Genomic DNA, 16,902 nt, shown 5'->3' on the forward strand with positions numbered 1-16,902 from the left:
GAAAGGTTATAGGGTATGGACATGAAAACTCACAGAATCACTGAACTAGCAATCTCGGGATGAAAGAGAACCCTTTATGTAAAGTCCTTTCACCAAATACAGACTTCACCTTCTCCCCACTTTTCCACTACAAACAAATCAATCTCATAGTCTACTTCTGCCTTCAACCCTTAGGTAGGAGTAGTTCTACACCCTTTACTACCCAGCCCACCTCCCTGACAGACAAGGGAAGATATTTCTCCTAAATGGTGGGAGAAATCCTCAGGTTCGTAGGGCAGAGGCTGCCCTAGAGACAAAGGCACTGGTGTTGAGAAGCTGCAGTTCTTCCGGAATGGTGTGTCCAATGTCTTGATATTACTGACACCCTGAAAGAGTGCCAGAATGAAGACAGATCCCCTCACCAAGCCAGAACAGAAGAGCCTCTTCTCTTTCTCCACCCCCAGCCCCATCTTCCAGTCACCCTCACACACCGGTAGCTGTGATGCCCTCTGCTTCCAGAAGGTTTCAGGTTGCTCCTGACGGTAGTCGTGAGGCTGAAGAGAAAGACTGGATTAATTCTTGGCCTGAAGCTCCCTCTGTCAACCCCAGGGCTTGCTTCTTTCCCATAGCTCATCAGAGCTCAGCTGTATAAGTAGGGTGGGATGGGTTCTCACCTTTGTTGGGGCCGGAGGCCCCGCTTGCACCAGCTCCTTTTTGTAGTCATGGTGTGTCACAGACTCGACCTCAGAGTGCTTCCTTGTGGTTTCCTGTTCCACCTGTACCTCTTTACTATACAGCCCTGGGATAGTCAATGCCATTCTCCCCTGGTTTTTGACCTCCCCCTCCCTTTCCCTCTTCTCCCAGCCTCTCACCAGATTTGTTGGTGCAGGACCATCTCCAGCATGGCTTCACGCTTCCCTATGGGAGGGCAGAGTGTGGAAAGTGAGGAAGTCTGGTTAAGAAGGAGGGCCAGAATAAGCAAATTTGAGAAAAGGAAGGAAAATTGTAGGCGTTTGCCCTTATTTCCATAGGACAATTAAAAATCCCATGAGAAATTCCTTCCTCTCTTTTTCTCTCTAACGGATTTATTCTGTCACTCCCTCATGCTTCTCACCTCGAAGAGGCTGGTGGTGATTTCTCAGGAACTGATAAGAATCTTTCTGGGTGGTGCTGCAGGACATGGGTGACTGTAGCTGCAGGGTCAGCAGTCCCTGGTGTCCATGTCGGAAGAAGTAACTCTCAGAGCCATCCTGCATGCTTGGGACTTGATCCAGGTGGTTGGTGGCTCTCTATGGACCCCAAATTAAATTACCATGATATCTTTTCCCGTACTACCTTCATCATCAACAACTGCTTCCCCCAGGAAACTGGGGAGGGGCAGCCTTCAAGAAAAGGGAGTAAGTCAAAACTGTAATACCTCCTCCTCCCAGTTGTAGAGAAGACATTGGCCCCTTGGCATTGTTTCATGAAGAAATTCACACTTCTCTTCAGCCTCAGGGGGCTTCCATAACCCTCGAACACCAGGTTCTGGGACTTGCAAACATTCCCATGGTGGTTGTTTCTGAGGATCCCCATGGCACGAAGCATAATTAAGGGCCAGATCTGCCCCAGGAGTCCTGAAGCTTGAAGGAGCACAGAGCCTGACCTCAGAGACATTGACACAAACTGGACTATGCCCAGATTTAGGGGCAGGACCAGCACCTCTTCCAGAGCTATAACAAGGACTAGAGTCATGGTCAAGACCAGAGCTGGAGCCCTGAGCAGCGGCAGGATAAGAACGAGGGCCAATTGAAGTACAGGCATCCTCAGTAATAGAGGAAAGACAGACAGGATCACAGCTAAGACTTTCCTGGCTTGTCTTTCCAGTGTGAGGCTCTCCAAGAAGACTGTCAGAGTAAGTCTCCATGAGAAGGCTGGGCTCAGAGTCGGGCCCTGGGGTCTTTGTAGGTAATGATGTTGCTTTAGCGCTGGAGGTCGCTGTTGTGGATTATGCAGGCTGGGTCGACCGAGGACGGTCATCCAAAGAGGGAAACGGTTCCAAGTCGGACCCCAATCCTTCAGAATTGGGCTGTAGGTCTAAAGATCTGAAAGAAAACAAATGCGTCAACGTTGTTAAAAGCGCGGTAGAGAAGGTTCGCTGAGCTTGTTCCCTTACGCCTGCAGCCAGAACTGCGCTTTCCACCGCAACTGGTCAGTAGATCCGCCCCTATCTTCAGACACACGCTACCGGGTTGCCATAGAAATGGCAAATCATTCCAGGAGACTGCGCAGAACTAGAGCTGGGCGGTCTTAGAGCGTGGGGGTGGAGGCAAGTATTCTGCGGGGCGGAGTCTCTTAAACCCGGAGCCGCGCGGACCGCCTGTTCTCCATCCAGATTCCATTCCCACTCGGCCCAGCATTTAAGGTTCCGCTCTCCTCGCCCAGCATGATTCGCTGAGGCTTTCTAAGATGTTCTTTGTGTTGGAGACAGGACTGTGATATCAGACTAAAGACTTGTCCGTGTGTTTGCGTAGGGCAATAGTTACTTTCCCCTTGGTTTACTTTTAAAAGAAAGGTAAGTGTTTAAAAAAAAATTTAAGGATTAAAATCTCACATGACAAATTAAAAGCAAAACGGTGAGACATGGGGATAGTCAAAGGGTAGCAGCCTTTTAGGTTGTGGTTACTGTCTACTAGCAGGCCTGCACTTGATCACCCTCCTCCCATCTCTTTAGAACTTGGCTTGGCATTTGAATAAGGGCCAGAATAAAGCTAGTCTCACTCCTGGGTTTCAGGGTCTTCCTGTTTACTCAAGCTTATTCTTTTTTTTTTTTTTTTTTTTGTGCCTATTTTTTGTATTTTTTTTCCTTAATTTTACTTGAGCTTATTCTTTTTTTTTTAAATGTCTAATTCAGCAGTTGTTTTATTTATATATCTGTATTTATAGCTGTCTATATTCCCTCATATTGTCTTTTTTTTAAAAAAATAATAAATTTTATTTTTATATTCCCCCATACAATTGCAAACGCCCCATTCTGACCCCAATCCCTCCCCTCCCGCCCCCCACCCCCCAAAAAGTGTCTCTGGTTCATAGTTTTTTGTTGATTTTGATTTTCACTTTCTTATATTCATTTTCCTGGTCCCTTATTTAAGTTTTCTAGATTCCTGCTATGAGTGAGACCATCCGGTATTTTTCTTTTTGGCTTATTTCGCTGAGCATTATCCCTTCCAGCGCCATCCATGTTGCTGCAAATTGCATGTGTTTATCTTTTTTGAATGCTGAGTAATATTCCATGGTGTATATGTACCACATCTTCTTGATCCAGTCATCTATTTTTGGGCATTTGGGCTGTTTCCAAAGCTTAGCTATTGTAAATAGTGCTGCTATAAACATAGGGGTGCAGGTGTTCTTTGGAATTGATGTTTCTGTGTCCTTTGGGTAAATACCTAGGAGTGGAATTGCTGGATCATATGGAAGCTCTATGTTTAGTAGGTCCAGAAATCTCCACACAGCTCTCCATAGTGGTTGGACCAGTTTGCACTCCCACCAACAGTGCAGAAGATTTCCTTTTTCTCCACACCCTTGCCAACATTTGTTGTTGCTAGTTTTTTTAATATGTGCCCTTCTCACTGGTATGAGATGGTATCTCATGGTAGTTTTGATTTGCATTTCCCTGATTACAAGTGATGTTGAACATTTACTTGAGCTTATTCTTAATGCTGCTTTTCTAGAAGCTTGACCCAGGTAGACCACTACTCACAAGAACCCACAGGTCTATAATAAAATGCTCTTTTAACTATTGATGGTCCTCCTTAATGTCTTTCACTAAGACCATAGTCAAGAGGCATCATAGCCCTGAATCAGTTTTCTTTCCTATTTGTGGTATAGATCTTAATATATTTAAGACAGGGATCCAAAATTGAGGGAGGGGCCTCCCTGGTGGCGCAAGGGACTAAGACCCAGCACTATGGCTGTGGAAGCTATCCACAGCCACTGCAACACGAGTTCAATCCCCAGAACCAGGGAGGTGACCCACATGGTATAGCAGACCTCTCCTGACTCGCCGACTGCTCCCCTCAGCAGTGTATTTCAGTCAACCCACCTGTTCTGTTCCCTACTCTGTCCCTTATGAATCCTTTCACCCCCCATACCTCTGGCCTATACCCCAGTTCTTGTATGCATAAATAAATCTTTAAAAAAAAACCAAAATTGAGGGAGATCAGGTTTATTAGCATCACAGGGTTCCTTTTCCCTCCCACTCCATCCAAGCATCCAGATGCGGTGTCTTTGGTTAGTTGGTAGGTTCAACCTGGAGGCCACTGGAGCTGTCGGCCCCCCAGGACGTGAATGTGCAGATGATATACAGACTGTGCACCCAGCTTCCCATCGTTGATCACTGAAATAGAATGTGAGGTTAGGAGGTCATGGGGAAGGTCAAGGGCTAAAGATCATATTGAGAGGTAGTTCCGAGAATTCACAGGTGAGGGGTGCAATGACTGAAAGTAACTAACCAAGTCGGTATCCATCTCCCAGCCCCTGAGCCTTTGCTGTTTTTTTGGCCACAAGAAGAAGGTGTCCTAGAAGCTACAGTGAAAAGGGAGACAGGGGGCATCATTCACAGAGCAAAGCCTTCAGCTGAATCCAGGGTTTCCTGCTGAAAAGTTTTGCCCTGTTATTCCCACCTGCTGATCTTCTTCTTCAGCCTGGCTAATCCGAGGAATGGGCTTCTTAGGAATGACCAGGAAGTGCACAGGAGCCTGAGGGGCCACATCACGGAATACGAGACACTGGGGCAGATGAGAAGTCATCATGTTACTTCAATAGGCCAGATGGTATCTATGATAGATTCCTAAGGGTAGGGTCCTAAGGGCACTCCACCTGCTGGTCCTCATATAGAATGTCAGCGGGGAGGCTTCGGTCCAGGATCCGGGAGAAGATGGTGGGGGCTGCTCCACCAGGAGCTGCCTGCTTGGCCTTGGCCACTTCATCCCCACCAGTAACACCTGCAGCTCTTCGGACCTGAAGGTGGGTCAGAGACACCCAAGGGAGTTAGTCAGGCAGAAGGTGGGCTCTACTAGTCCTTAACTTCACACTTCTAAAAACACCTATTGGTGGTTCCCACCCAGAAGAAAAATTTCGCAAGAGCATCAAACAGCAGAATAGGACCAGAGGGGCCTGGTTAAATAGCAGGCACTGTTACAATGTAGGAGTCAACCACACAATTGATTCCTGCTCCTCAAGAGTGCAGGAAATTGTATGTTCGTGGGAAAGGATCCAGAGAGCTTAGAGACTTAGATTCCTGTTCATATTTTAACTACTGAATTACACTGGGTAAATTCCTTGGCTTAGCTTCAAATATAAGGGGGATGGTATGCATCCTGAGACCACTTTCCATTTATTCTCACCTTGTTAATAAGTTTTCATTTTATTGCCACTGTGTGTTTTCTGACCTTTGAGCCCTGTTACCTCTTTTTCTCAGGCTTTAATACAAGTGCCGTTTGACAAGAGGGCGTCTGGGTGCCACATCTGATCTCTTTTTGTGAATTTTAACTCTAGTCCCTTGAACCAGTGAAGCGTTAAAGTGAACTCGGCCCCCTCAGCCACAGGTAATTGAGGGTAGGGAAGTCCAAGTTTCCAGGGGCTCATGGAAGACTGGAGCCAGCACTGTCGAATTGTGAGAGAAAAGATCGGCGTGTACCTGACCCTCGAGTCACCAGTGCTCGGTGGCAGGCAGGGGCCAGAGGCAGGCAGAAGACTGGCTCCGAAAAAGCAGCAGCTCACTTCCTGCAGGGGGCACTGAGGAGGCTGCCCCGAGCAGGAGCCGCTCAGCTGGGCGTCAGGCAGACGCTCATGACCCTGTCCCGACCTCAGCACCCGGCCTGTGCAAGGCAACTGTGCTCGCCAGGTAGCTATTCCCGCGGCGAGGCTTTCGGAGATGCCGCCGCGACCACCAGCCCGACTCAACTCGCAGCCCCGGGGTGCGCCCTGGGGGGCCAGCACGCCGAGTCCCGCTCTCGGGCTCCGGCCCCGCAAGGCCGCAGGGCTGCGCGCGCCTTCGGGTCCCGAGAAGATTGCCGCCCCCGGCCCTGCCTGTGGTCGGGGCCCGGGGAACCCCCTCCTCGCCAGCGTAGCCACGTCTCACCTGCGCCCCCCACGGCCCCGCGGCCGTCACAGTCCTGCGCGCCACGCGCAGCCCGGCGACCAGCGCCACGGCCGCCGCCATCTTCCCCGGCCGCGGGCGCGTCTCCCGCGGGCCCTGCTCGGGGCTGCGCGCCGGCCGGAGGCGGGGCCGGGGGGTGGGCCCCGACGCCCCATTGGACGGCGCTCTGGCCTCGCTCTCCGCCTCTTTCGGCTCCTGGGTGGCTCTGCGCGCTCCCCTGGCCTCGCTGCCGCCGGAGGGGCGGTGTCTTCTCAGCCGGTGGCTGCTTCTGCTTCTCCGGGCGGCTTCCGATGCAGCGGCTTCGTCTTTTAATCAGCGTGAACGCTCTCTTGCTACTGGACCCCCTGTTTCAGGCTGTGAGACAGTTTCTCGCTCTTTTGGAAGGATCCCCAGAGGGAGGTTTTCCTCCTTTTCGTTCCGCACGCAGCGCCCGCCCGGACTTGGGCTACGCCCCCAGCGGGTGGGCTCCGCTGACTGAGGCCCGGCCCCGACGGGAGGGCCGCGAGGGGGCGGGGCCGCGTCACCTGCCGCGCACGGGCTCTGCGACCGCAGACCCTCGCACCGCATTGGCCCCCGGGAGGGCGGGGTTCTGCGCGTCCTCCGCGCTCATTGGCTCCAGGAGCCGCCGCTAACCCCGGGAGTTCAAGCCCCGGGTAGCTGGGCTGGAGAGCAAGGGACCGTGACCCGGCCTGGTTTTCCATTATTTCCGACACAAGGGCAGTGGTAGACCTTGAGCTTTTCAGGGATTCTAATTTACTCATCTAAGGGTAATTTCTCAGTGTTAAGTTCTTAACAGATTCACTTCCAAGATGCAAGATTATGCAGTTTTCACTGCGGTGTTTGCATTTTTTTTCCCCCATGGGCAGGGGCAGGAGTGTCTTTTGCCACACGACTGATAAGCAAAGTAGTATGTAACTAGTGTTCTTTCCTAATCTGAAAAGGTGTGTCATGTGATTAGCTTGTGAATGGCATTCTCAGTTAGCTGGGAGTGAAGAACAAGGAAAATGCACCATGGATAGGTCAGTGGTATATTTTGCTCTGCTGGAATATATATTTTTTGACCTAAAAAACATGGGGCCACCAAATATTAATATACTCATACCCAAGCTCTGCTTTTGGGCCCTGGCTTCTTAGCCTTGGGCTTTGCCCGTTTGACTGAACTTTGGCCTATGAAGGCATGGTAAATTCTGGAATTTGACTTGGAGTCTGTATTTTGAAATCCTCTTCTCCACTACTCACAGTTCCTCTTCTCTATTCCATTTCAGTCTCTTCCCCATTAAACATCTTTGAACACTCTAAAGTTTGATTATTTTGCTTTCATGTGTGTAGATGGCACAAAGGCGTAGAATGGGCAATGTGGGCTTTCCCTCTTAATAATTTGGGGCCCCCGGGCATTCTTCGGTTTTGCCCAGTATCAGCTTTGGGTCCCTGCTGTTTTGCTGGGTATCACAAGCCTCTGTGACCACCTGCCTGCGGTGACTCTCATCCAAAAACTGCAGCCCGGTACAGGATCTAACTATGGCCTCCTGTGCTTCCATGGCTCTCACTGCGCCCACTTGCTTCTGGACCTCATTAAAGATGTCTGTTCTTTGCTCCTTTTTCATCTGTGGGTTGCTTCCTGGTTTCACTATGTTTCCCTATTTGTATAGTCAGCTCCTTCCACATCTTGGGGTCTTCTTCTATTGCCTCCTTTTCCAGATCATCCTCCCATCACCACCCATTATTTTAAATAGTTTGCTTCTCCACTTCTCTAGTTTCTGCTTCCAGCTGTACCTGAATCTTCAACTGTCCTCTGATCAGGTTTTTCTCCAGTTCCCCACATTAGCCTTCCCAAGCCTTCACCTCTATCTTCCTGTTATCCTCCCAACCTCTTAACCCTCTCCTCCCCTACCAACAACTGACCTTGTTTCTTACTGCACAGGGGAACATAGAAGGTTCCCATTGGGACCTTCCACAAGATCCTGCTCCTGGCAAATCAGTGAAGTGTCATTTCTTCCATCTTCTTGGTTGTAGGAAGTGGTGTTTCCCCTGTATAAAGTGAATCCCTTCACCTCTGCTTTCACCTCATCTACTCCCTCCATCTATGGGATCTTGTTTCACCAGGTATCTCTTTCTCTTCTGTGTCCTCCAAGGTCTTTTTCTTTTTGTCTACTGGTCCCCTCCCTTTTTCCTTTCTAAAAAATACTTCTTCGATGACACCTCCCTCTCTGGATAATGTCTTACTTCTCATCTACTCTTTCAACTAAGGTTCTTGAAGAAACTCCTTCGAACTTACCACTGTTAGGTCTCTGTCTTCACTGTACTGAGGGTGGTGGTGGGGGGGAACTGCACCCTCTAAAGTCTCCTCCAAAGACCTAATTGCAAAATCCTTTTCAGTCTTCATCTTACTGGAACCCTCAGCTGCATCTAACCTCACTGCTTACTCTCTATCATTCTTGAAACTCTCTCCCTCCTTAGCTTCCTCAAAGTTACTGTCCCCTGATGCCAGCATTAGCAGCTTGAATGTGGGTGTGGTGGAGGCAGATGGCTTTCTCCTTTGTGGTACACCCTTTAGCCCCCAGTCCATGCCAACTCTGAGGTCCTAAGATGTCTATTCCTGGTCTAGGCTCCATCTGCCCATATAGAGTCAGCTCAGATTCCAATGTCTTCCCCTTTATTGCTGATCCGGGTCAGGCTTACAAAGGCCTGTGCCAGGTGTTGACCGTGTTTGTCCCTGGAGGAGAGAAGTGCAGAGGCAAGAGGGTCAGGAATGGGGGTTAATGTAGGGCCATATCAGAGGCTGTATGGGCTGGGGATCCCAGGGGTGGGGGCTGGGATGGCCAGAGAACCCTTGGTTATGCAGGGCCTCAGTCAGAGTTGTTGAAATGGCTTCTTGGAGGGTAGTTTTCTCTGCAAGGGGTATACAGTCTGCTCCTGGGGGCAGAGACCAGTGCAGGTATGGGACACAACAAGTAATGGGGTGAGATAGTCCTGGATAGGGTGGTTGAGGGCAGGAGTGCTTTCCTGCCTGACCTGCCTACAGACCCCGGAGTGGCTCCCTGTCTCTGGATGACTTCTCACCATGAGGCCTTCCTCCTCGCCGCCGGGTCTCTTCAGTCTCAAAGAAAGTCTCGTGTTCTTCCCAGCGCCGGTCGCAGGCCGCACAGAGGAAATTAGACTCAAAACAGTCGCAGCAACAGCCTAGGGCAAGGGGACAGCCAAGAAAAGTGTAGGTAGAGAACTGGGCTTCCTCAAGGGCTTACTACATTTTCATTTCTTTCTCACTAACCACAGAGTCAACTTTCTCCTAACCAGCTCCCCCATCCTTGTCCCTAAACTTTTTGCTCACCTAGGCTCACCCCCGCCCTCCCCTCGCCCTAGAAGTTACCTTTGATCCTGCAGGGATGGGAACCGGTAGCTGCATGGTCTTCGTGGTTGTGTTTGCAACGACATTGTGCTCTCCAGGCCTTGGGATCAAAAGTGGCCCTTCTCTTGAGCCAGAACTCACCCACCTCTTCTGGGTGTGACGGGATAAAGCAGAACATGAGACAGCGGCACTGGCTTATGTTGCAGGGCACGGATATATCTACAGGGAGGGGGATGGGTGGTAGGATCAGACCAGCACCAGATAGGACCTGACCTTCCCAACCCCCATTCTCTCTCTCTCTCTCTCTCTCTCTCTCTCTCCTCTCTCTCTCTCACAAACATACACTTCCACACATGTCAGGGTTTCACACCCTACCAACAGGGGATGGTCACTTATCCTACCAGAGATGATCTGGTGTTCTTTCAACAAGTGTCCACAAAAGCACTTAGACTCATCCCTAATTCGGAAACAGTCCCAGAGATAGTGGGGGCAGCGCCAACCAATGTAGAGACCTGGGTGTGGAGGGATTGAGTAATAAGAGCTTGGTTTAGTGGGATCTGAATGGCTTCAAAGCCAATCTCACCACAAGGCAAGGGTGGTGTGGTATAAATGTGAGAGGAAAACCAGAGAGCATTTTCCACTCAGAGTTTTTCATCCTGAGAGCCACCCCCCGACCCCACCCCAACCCTAGTCAAGAGTCCTGTATGAGTCCCAAACAAGCAGGAACTTCAAATGCAGGATTTTTTTCATTCCTATTTAAAGGTTCCAATGAAGTGTCACCTCCACCATAAAGTTGTCCCCTACTCCCCCACTCTTGGGGCCCCTTCTCTGGCCTCCCATGGCTCCTTGTGCTACTCCTGTCACACCACAGTACATTATAATGGACTGTTCACTTATACCCCATTAGACTGAGTTCCTCCAAGGAAGGGCCTGTTTTTCTCATCTATGTCTTTAGTTTTAGCAGAGGGTGTGGCACAAAACAGGTGCTCAGAGAACATAGAGTTCGTAAGTGAATGAACAAATTCCTTCAGGAAGGAAGGGAGACTCAGTATCTAGGCATGAACCTGGACTTCCAGAAGAGTAAGAGTACCCTCTGGTCTTTGATGCTGGGGGCCACAATCCACAATTCTATGCCTGATTGTCAGACTGAGTTTTCTTGTCTTACCCATGGTATTCCAGGGTATAAAACCTCCCCAGATGTGACTTTTGGCTTTGCTGTCTTAGTCTTGCTACTGACAGCCTATAGTGCCAGTGTTCCATCACACCTCCTAAACTCTGGTTAGAAGGATTTAGGGTTTAGGCAGAGTCACAATGGGCATGGGTGGGGGCCAGGATTCCACTAGAGGAATTCTGAACTTTATTTGGAGTAACAGGATAAGTGGATGAGCAGGTGAAGTGCGGAGGTGAATAAGGTTTGGCCTGGGGCCTGGAAGAGTCAAGCACAAGCACTGATATGGGAGTCAGTGCCCAGTGTTCAGATGAAGACTGGATTTTGAATGGAGAAACTGAAAACTACAGATTCTATTATAGGTGTCAGTGCCCTTAAAGTGGAATAGTTGACATCTGGCAGTATATTCCAGAGTAGGGTCTTCTATTTGTCCTGACTCCAAACCTTCTTCCTATCATGGGTGGACAAAGACCAGAACGGAGCACAGGTATTACCTGATGCCATTTTAACTCTGTACAAAACAGTCAATTCCATGGTTACACAATCACATTTGCATGAAAATCTCTATAGTCAGGATGTCTCCATATAATACATAGCTGTTTTTACATGAGGGATGTCTCTGACTTCTCTCCTGGACTACAGACCCCCTTAAACCAGCTGCCCACTAGACTCTCTTATAAGTGTGTTCCATAAAACCTCAAATGTGTTATATCCAGTTATTCCTTCCAAATCTGACACTCATCCTTTGTTTTCTACTCATCCAACAGACTTACCAAGCATCTACTCTGTTTTAGGCATTCTGTTAAAGGCACCATCATCCAATCAATTATATAAGCCAAAATCCTAGGTGTTATTTCAGGTTCATCCCTCTTACCCTACACATTAAATGATCCAACGGTCAGTTTTACCTACTCAGTACTTCCCAAATCTACTTCTCTCCACAGCCACCAATCCACTTCTTATTTGAATTAGTACCAGTGCCACAATGTAGTCTTCCCATCAGCAGCCTTGTCTTTCTCTAGTCTATCCTATCACCAGAGTGATCTTTCAAAAAGTTTGTGTTATTGTTTCATTTAAAATATTTTAGTGACTCTCAAGTTACCATCAGATATAATCCCAACTCTTGAACTTGGCACAGAAATGCCTGCAGAATTCTGTGTCCTTCTGGTGCTGAGCTAGGCTACTCGACCCAAAATCCATGCAGCAGGTGACTTGCTCTGTCATGTCTCACATTATCCTTACTTATCTTACAGATTTCAAATGAGAAGTCATTCCTTCTTACGCTTATTCCTCGAGCCACTGATAGTGGTTGCTCCTTTGCTCCGCTGGCCTGACCTCAATCATAACAATTATTAGAATGAATTGTAATTATCTTTTTACTTAGTGGTGTCCTTCACTAGAGTGCAAATTAATTGAGGTTTTTGTCGTTGAAACCCCACCAGCACCACCAGCTCCAGAGCTAGCTCAACACCTGGCACATAAATGATGCTCAGCAAATGTTGAATGAACAAAAGAAAAGTTTATACTTGATATTTCTCTACAGATCACATATACTATTATGAGTCCCAACTCTCCAGAGAGTCATGATCCATGATATCTTTGTCTAGAATTGAGTGACACTTAAATTTCAGTATGACTGCTTGTTTAAATAGGAAGATGAAGTTCAGTCTGAAGAAGAAATGCAGTAGCTTTGAAGAATGGAGGTTCTGAGAAGAATGAGAATGAGGGAACTGAATAGGTTCAATCACAAGAAGAATAAGAGTGGCAAAAGATGTTAAAATAAGTAAGCAAAGCCATTTCATGCCTGAATTGAGACCAAGGAACAGATAAAAGATAACTATGACTTGACCAGGAATGGGTGGGGGAGGGTCCCTACATGGTAATGAGGAAAGTAAATTACATGAAGGAGGGACAAGGAATGGAATTACCTGAATGTCTGTGTATCTTTGGCCCATCTAGTTTAAATACAACTCTTTTCCCATCATAAAGAGAAAGGAAGTATGAAAGACCAGAGTAAATGCAGTGAAATCTATTAACTTCAGTTTAGAAACTCCAGCATCCTCACAGCAGATAAGGATAGTCTCTCATGAAAGTAATCCCTATAGAACCAAATAAGACATCAGTGTGAAAAAATAACAACAGTACAAAACACAAAAAAGTACAAAAACAGTACAAAACTAGGCAATTATAAATCAGAGACATTCTGCAAGGGAGAAGGAGGGAGAAGGAGGGAGAAGGAGGGAGAGGGAGGGATCAGAGGGAGGGAGGGAGGAGCACAGGGGACTGAGGTGATGGTGCACAGGTGCATTGGGGTAGGAAATTCCATGGGGACTATACCTGAGGGGGTGGTGGGAAACAAATATTGTTTAAAATGAACAATGATGTAAAAAAAATAAAAAAAATAAAAAAGAAAGTAATCCCTATAGATCTGAAGTTTGGTAACACGGGTAGATATACTCATACACGTAATGGATGTGTTTACACAATTCGTAGGCACATCCTTTATAAACATAGACATACATGCCCTGCCACTAACATGCCCTGTTTCTGGAATGAAATTCAGAAAACGTGGCTGGCTCTCTGGTGAGAAGACTCAAAACTACTGTGTACTCAGGTGATCATGGTCTGGCCTGGGAACAACCCTTCCACTAAGGGGAAAAGGCCTTTTGCAATGTCGGTCAAGTCTCTTGGCAAGTGTCCAGGGTCCTGGGCCATCTCTGCTTTATGCTCTTTTTGGCACAAGCTATCTGAGTGCTAGATTTGGGGTTGGCCTGTGGCCCTTCTGTTTTTAACAACTTTTAACTGTCTAGCTTTTCAATGAATAGCCTTACTTTATGGTTTTTTGGTGAATAGCCTCACTTTTTGTCTGCATCCACATTATCAACCCTGGCCTACCCGAATACTCCCCTTGCAGAAAAAATGTAGGAAGCATTTCCACTTCCACAGGGCCAGCAATCCACTGAATGGGCAGGTTCACAGATCCTGTTGGACTGGAGGATGGCTATGGGCCTGTCACAGGCCTCTGAAAGGCTGTCTGGGCTCACCTGTCTGGAGAGCACATAGGGCTGTGTTCTTCTCCCACTGGAAACGATATTGCACCTGAGCACCAAATTTCTCTCTGGGCATTGCCTTAGCCACTTCCACCAGCTCTCCCTGTTTAGCAGGGACCACTGGCTGGACTGGGTAACCTGGGGAGAGGGGCTGAGTAACCAAGGGGAAGTGAGGAGGCCCTAAAACTAAGAGGAAGGACCAGGTCAGTGGGTAATCCCATCCCGCCTTCTGGGGCAAGTCAAAGACAGTGATGAGAATGGGGACAAAGGATAGGAACAATTACTGATAACACCTTTCTTTCCCTTCTTCTTGCCCAGTTGGTGTTCAGGCTGAGCAGTGCTGTCAGTGACATCTACCCCCTTCTCATCCTCTTTTTCCTCTTCCTTCTGCTCTGCAGATGTATCCAGCTGAATCTGGGCTGAAGAACCTGGAGGGGTGTGTTGTTGAAGAGACTCATAATCAGATATCTGTAAGTCTCTCCTGGTTGATGAGCCCTCATTAGAGGAAGATGGAAATACAAAGTCTTCTTTCAGATAATCAGAAGAAGATACAGAGGAATGACGTCGTGCTAAGGTGTGAACAATAAAATTTTCCTCTGGCATCTGGAGGATATGAATCTCCAGAGGAAACTCAGAGGTAGAGTGCTCTGAAGGGTGTTTGGAAGGCTCTAAGGGGGATGCCGATGGGTGGATCTCCATCAGCATCTGGGAAGAGGAAGATGGCATTATGTGAGTTTCAGAGGTAAGAGTCTCTAAAGGGGTCTCAGAGATAGAAGGCTCCAAGATGGCTGCAGAGGGGTGGACCTCCAAAGGTAGCTGGGAAGAGGATGACGGCACCATATGAAATTCAGAGGTAAGAACCTCTAAAGGGGTCTCGGCAATGGAAGACTCCAAGATAGTTTCAGAAGTTTGGATGTCTAATGGTGTCAGGGGAGAGGATGGCATCACATTATATTCAGAAGTAAGGGCCTCTAAAGGTGTCTCAGAGATGGCTGCAGAGGGGTGGATCTCTAAAGGTGTCTGGGGAGAGGATGATGGCACCAGATGAGAGTCAGAGGTAAGGGGCACTAAAGGGGTCTCAGGAATGGAAGGCTCCAAGATGGTTTCAGAGGTAGAGAGCTCCTGAAAGTCCTCAGCAGAGGGGTCCTTTGAAGAGATGTGCTCCTGGGACTCCACGGTGGTATGAGGCTTTTCTGTGACCTGGTCTGCTTCCATCTAGTGGTAAAATAGGGTACAGGTTTCATTAGGTTGGAATTGAAGGCTCTGTAAGCTGAGGTTCACAGGGGCTTATGGAATTTGGATAAGGATCGCAGTGCACCTCAGATGTAAGGGGGATGCAGATGAGCTCTGGATCAGGGTATAGTGCTAGAGGTTCATCCATGTGCACAGACCCCATGTGGCATGCTGCTCTGGGTTGTGAGGGAGATGGAACTTAAAGTCTGGAGCAGTCATAATCCCATCAGTAGATGGTAGCAGAGGGCCATATCCCAGAAGGAGCCTGCCTGCAACAACTCAGTGAGTTCAAGAGCAGGCTCAAGGGCATACCTCAGGACCATGGAGGTCAGAGTGTGCAGTTCTAGAGACTGAGAATATCAAGCCAAAGTGGGGGCATGTTCCCAAGAGCGCAGGAGGATGTCATTATACATTACACAGGGCCCTGACCACCACAGTCTAGTTTTGTGTAGGGATCTCATCACATACGCTCCCTTGAAGATGTCCTTTGTTTCAAAGCTTCAGCTTCCAGCTGTACACTGATGACTCCCAAATCCATATTTCTACCTCAGACCTCTTCAGCCCCCCCATACTTCGCACTCAAACCCAACTGCATGCTAAACATTACTAAACGGAGTTCCCAAAGGGCATCAAAACTGAACTCTGGGGGTTGTTCTAATTTCCAGTTAAGTGAGCATCAAGGACTGTATTTCCTGTCTTCTAAATATTCCCATTATCCATTCTCCCCTCTCCTTTTCCTCCAAATTCATTCAAGTTTTCATTATCCTCTCTCTGGATTATGTAATAACATTGTCCCTTTGCTGTTTTCCCCAGCATATTAATTCACTAACCTATTCTTTCATCAATTTATGTAACTTAAACTTTTACAAAGAGCCTAATCTTATCTGGGAAGGAGACAGGTTAACTAAAACGACAATGCAAATGAGTTGGTGTTGCCCTAGAGGTAAACCCAGAATGCCCCCCTGGAGAACAAGGTGTGCCTATTTTATTTTGGAAGGCTGTCCAAAAGAAGTCAGTACTCCTTATTGACCCACACTGAGCTCTTTCTAAAATACAAACCCAACAATGGCATTCTCTTGCTTACAAATATTCACTGATTCAGCCTAAAGATTAAGTATAAATTTCTTGTCATCACTTGTAACGCTACCTGAGGAAGGACTCCAGCCTTAAATTTACTTGTTCTCTACTCTCCCACACTGCTGCAACACTCCCCGCCCTTCTAGAGAGATACAATATTTCACTTCAACTCATCGGGACCTTTCCAAAGGGGAAATTTGGAGCAAGGATTATGGGGAGATGTATGATGATGGCGGGGGAGGAAGATGATCAGACGGACCATGACCATAAAGGGACCTGAGGGTGGAGAATTAGCATGGTAGGAGAGAACTGGGTGTGGAGATGTGGTGGAAGGGAGGAGTAAAGATGAAAAGTCGAGAATGGGAGGGGGTTGGACTGAGAGGTGGGAAGGGCACAGAAGGTGTTAGGAGGGGGATGGGATGAGGATTTGAAAGAGGGTATGTTGGAGAAACTACATACCTCTGGGCTTTGGCTTGGTTGTTACAAGTCGTTAGGTAAGGATCTTGTCTGACGCTGGAAGGTTGGGAAGGGGAAAGTGTTAGCCACGAGGGAGGGAAGGCTCTAGGTTTTGAATGAGCTCCGGCTGCAGGGGCTGTGTGGAGACAGGTCGTGCCTACAAGTCTACGACTTGGACACCTGCAGAAATTCGCAAAGGAGCTCTAGCCAGATTTAGGGAAGGGCGGATGAGGAGGGACAAGGGGTCTGAGGTGAAAGAGGGAGGGGCTTGACTGAAGCCTCTGGAACGCAGGCAGGTGGAGGAGGCCTCCGTCACCAGGGCAACTGGAACGCCCAGTAGTCTTCGTGGCAACTGCAGTCTGGTCACTTCCCCTGTGGGTGAGGTCTCCTGTGGGGGCTGCACTGTATCCGGAGGGGCCGAACCTAGTGGGCTCATTTCTTTTAAGGGGTTTTG

The 16,902-nt window shown here is 48.2% G+C and overlaps 3 protein-coding genes across 3 annotated transcripts; all 3 read right to left on the reverse strand.

Annotated features, from left to right (window-relative positions):
• Positions 1-170: 170 nt before the first annotated feature.
• On the reverse strand, positions 171-1,713 carry SPAG8 (sperm associated antigen 8; the record flags this gene model as incomplete). The annotated part of the gene is made up of 7 exons (XM_084237828.1): positions 171-365; positions 471-533; positions 654-768; positions 852-897; positions 1,094-1,268; positions 1,397-1,595; positions 1,646-1,713. 7 exons carry the CDS (start codon positions 1,711-1,713, stop codon positions 171-173), a joined length of 861 nt encoding a protein of 286 aa, XP_084093954.1.
• A 2,464-nt stretch (positions 1,714-4,177) lies between these two features.
• Positions 4,178-6,187, reverse strand: HINT2 (histidine triad nucleotide binding protein 2). Its single transcript, XM_084238302.1, has 5 exons — positions 6,101-6,187; positions 4,837-4,977; positions 4,641-4,745; positions 4,470-4,542; positions 4,178-4,354 (listed from the first exon to the last, which is right to left on the reverse strand). Exons 1-5 carry the CDS (start codon positions 6,179-6,181, stop codon positions 4,263-4,265), a joined length of 492 nt encoding a protein of 163 aa, XP_084094428.1. The 5' UTR covers positions 6,182-6,187; the 3' UTR covers positions 4,178-4,262.
• A 2,947-nt stretch (positions 6,188-9,134) lies between these two features.
• Positions 9,135-14,897, reverse strand: FAM221B (family with sequence similarity 221 member B; the record flags this gene model as incomplete). The annotated part of the gene is made up of 7 exons (XM_084237829.1): positions 9,135-9,298; positions 9,486-9,683; positions 9,866-9,976; positions 13,677-13,820; positions 13,967-14,110; positions 14,246-14,387; positions 14,724-14,897. The coding sequence occupies 7 exons, from the start codon at positions 14,895-14,897 to the stop codon at positions 9,135-9,137; spliced, it is 1,077 nt and encodes a 358-aa protein (XP_084093955.1).
• Between the last annotated feature and the right edge of the window lie 2,005 nt (positions 14,898-16,902).

This window comes from Talpa europaea (genome assembly GCF_964194135.1).
Source record: "Talpa europaea genome assembly, chromosome: 7".
In the NCBI taxonomy this organism is placed as follows: Eukaryota; Metazoa; Chordata; class Mammalia; order Eulipotyphla; family Talpidae; genus Talpa; species Talpa europaea.

Coding starts and splice junctions, on each gene's coding strand:
- HINT2 (XM_084238302.1), bottom strand. CDS start 6,181: ATGGCGGCGGCCGTGGCGCTGGTCGCCGGGCTGCGCGTGGCGCGCAGG. Junction 4,978..6,100: donor CGGGGCCGTGGGGGGCGCAG/GTGAGACGTGGC, acceptor ACCCACCTTCAG/GTCCGAAGAGCTGCAGGTGT. Junction 4,543..4,640: donor CTGAAGAAGAAGATCAGCAG/GTGGGAATAACA, acceptor TTTTCACTGTAG/CTTCTAGGACACCTTCTTCT.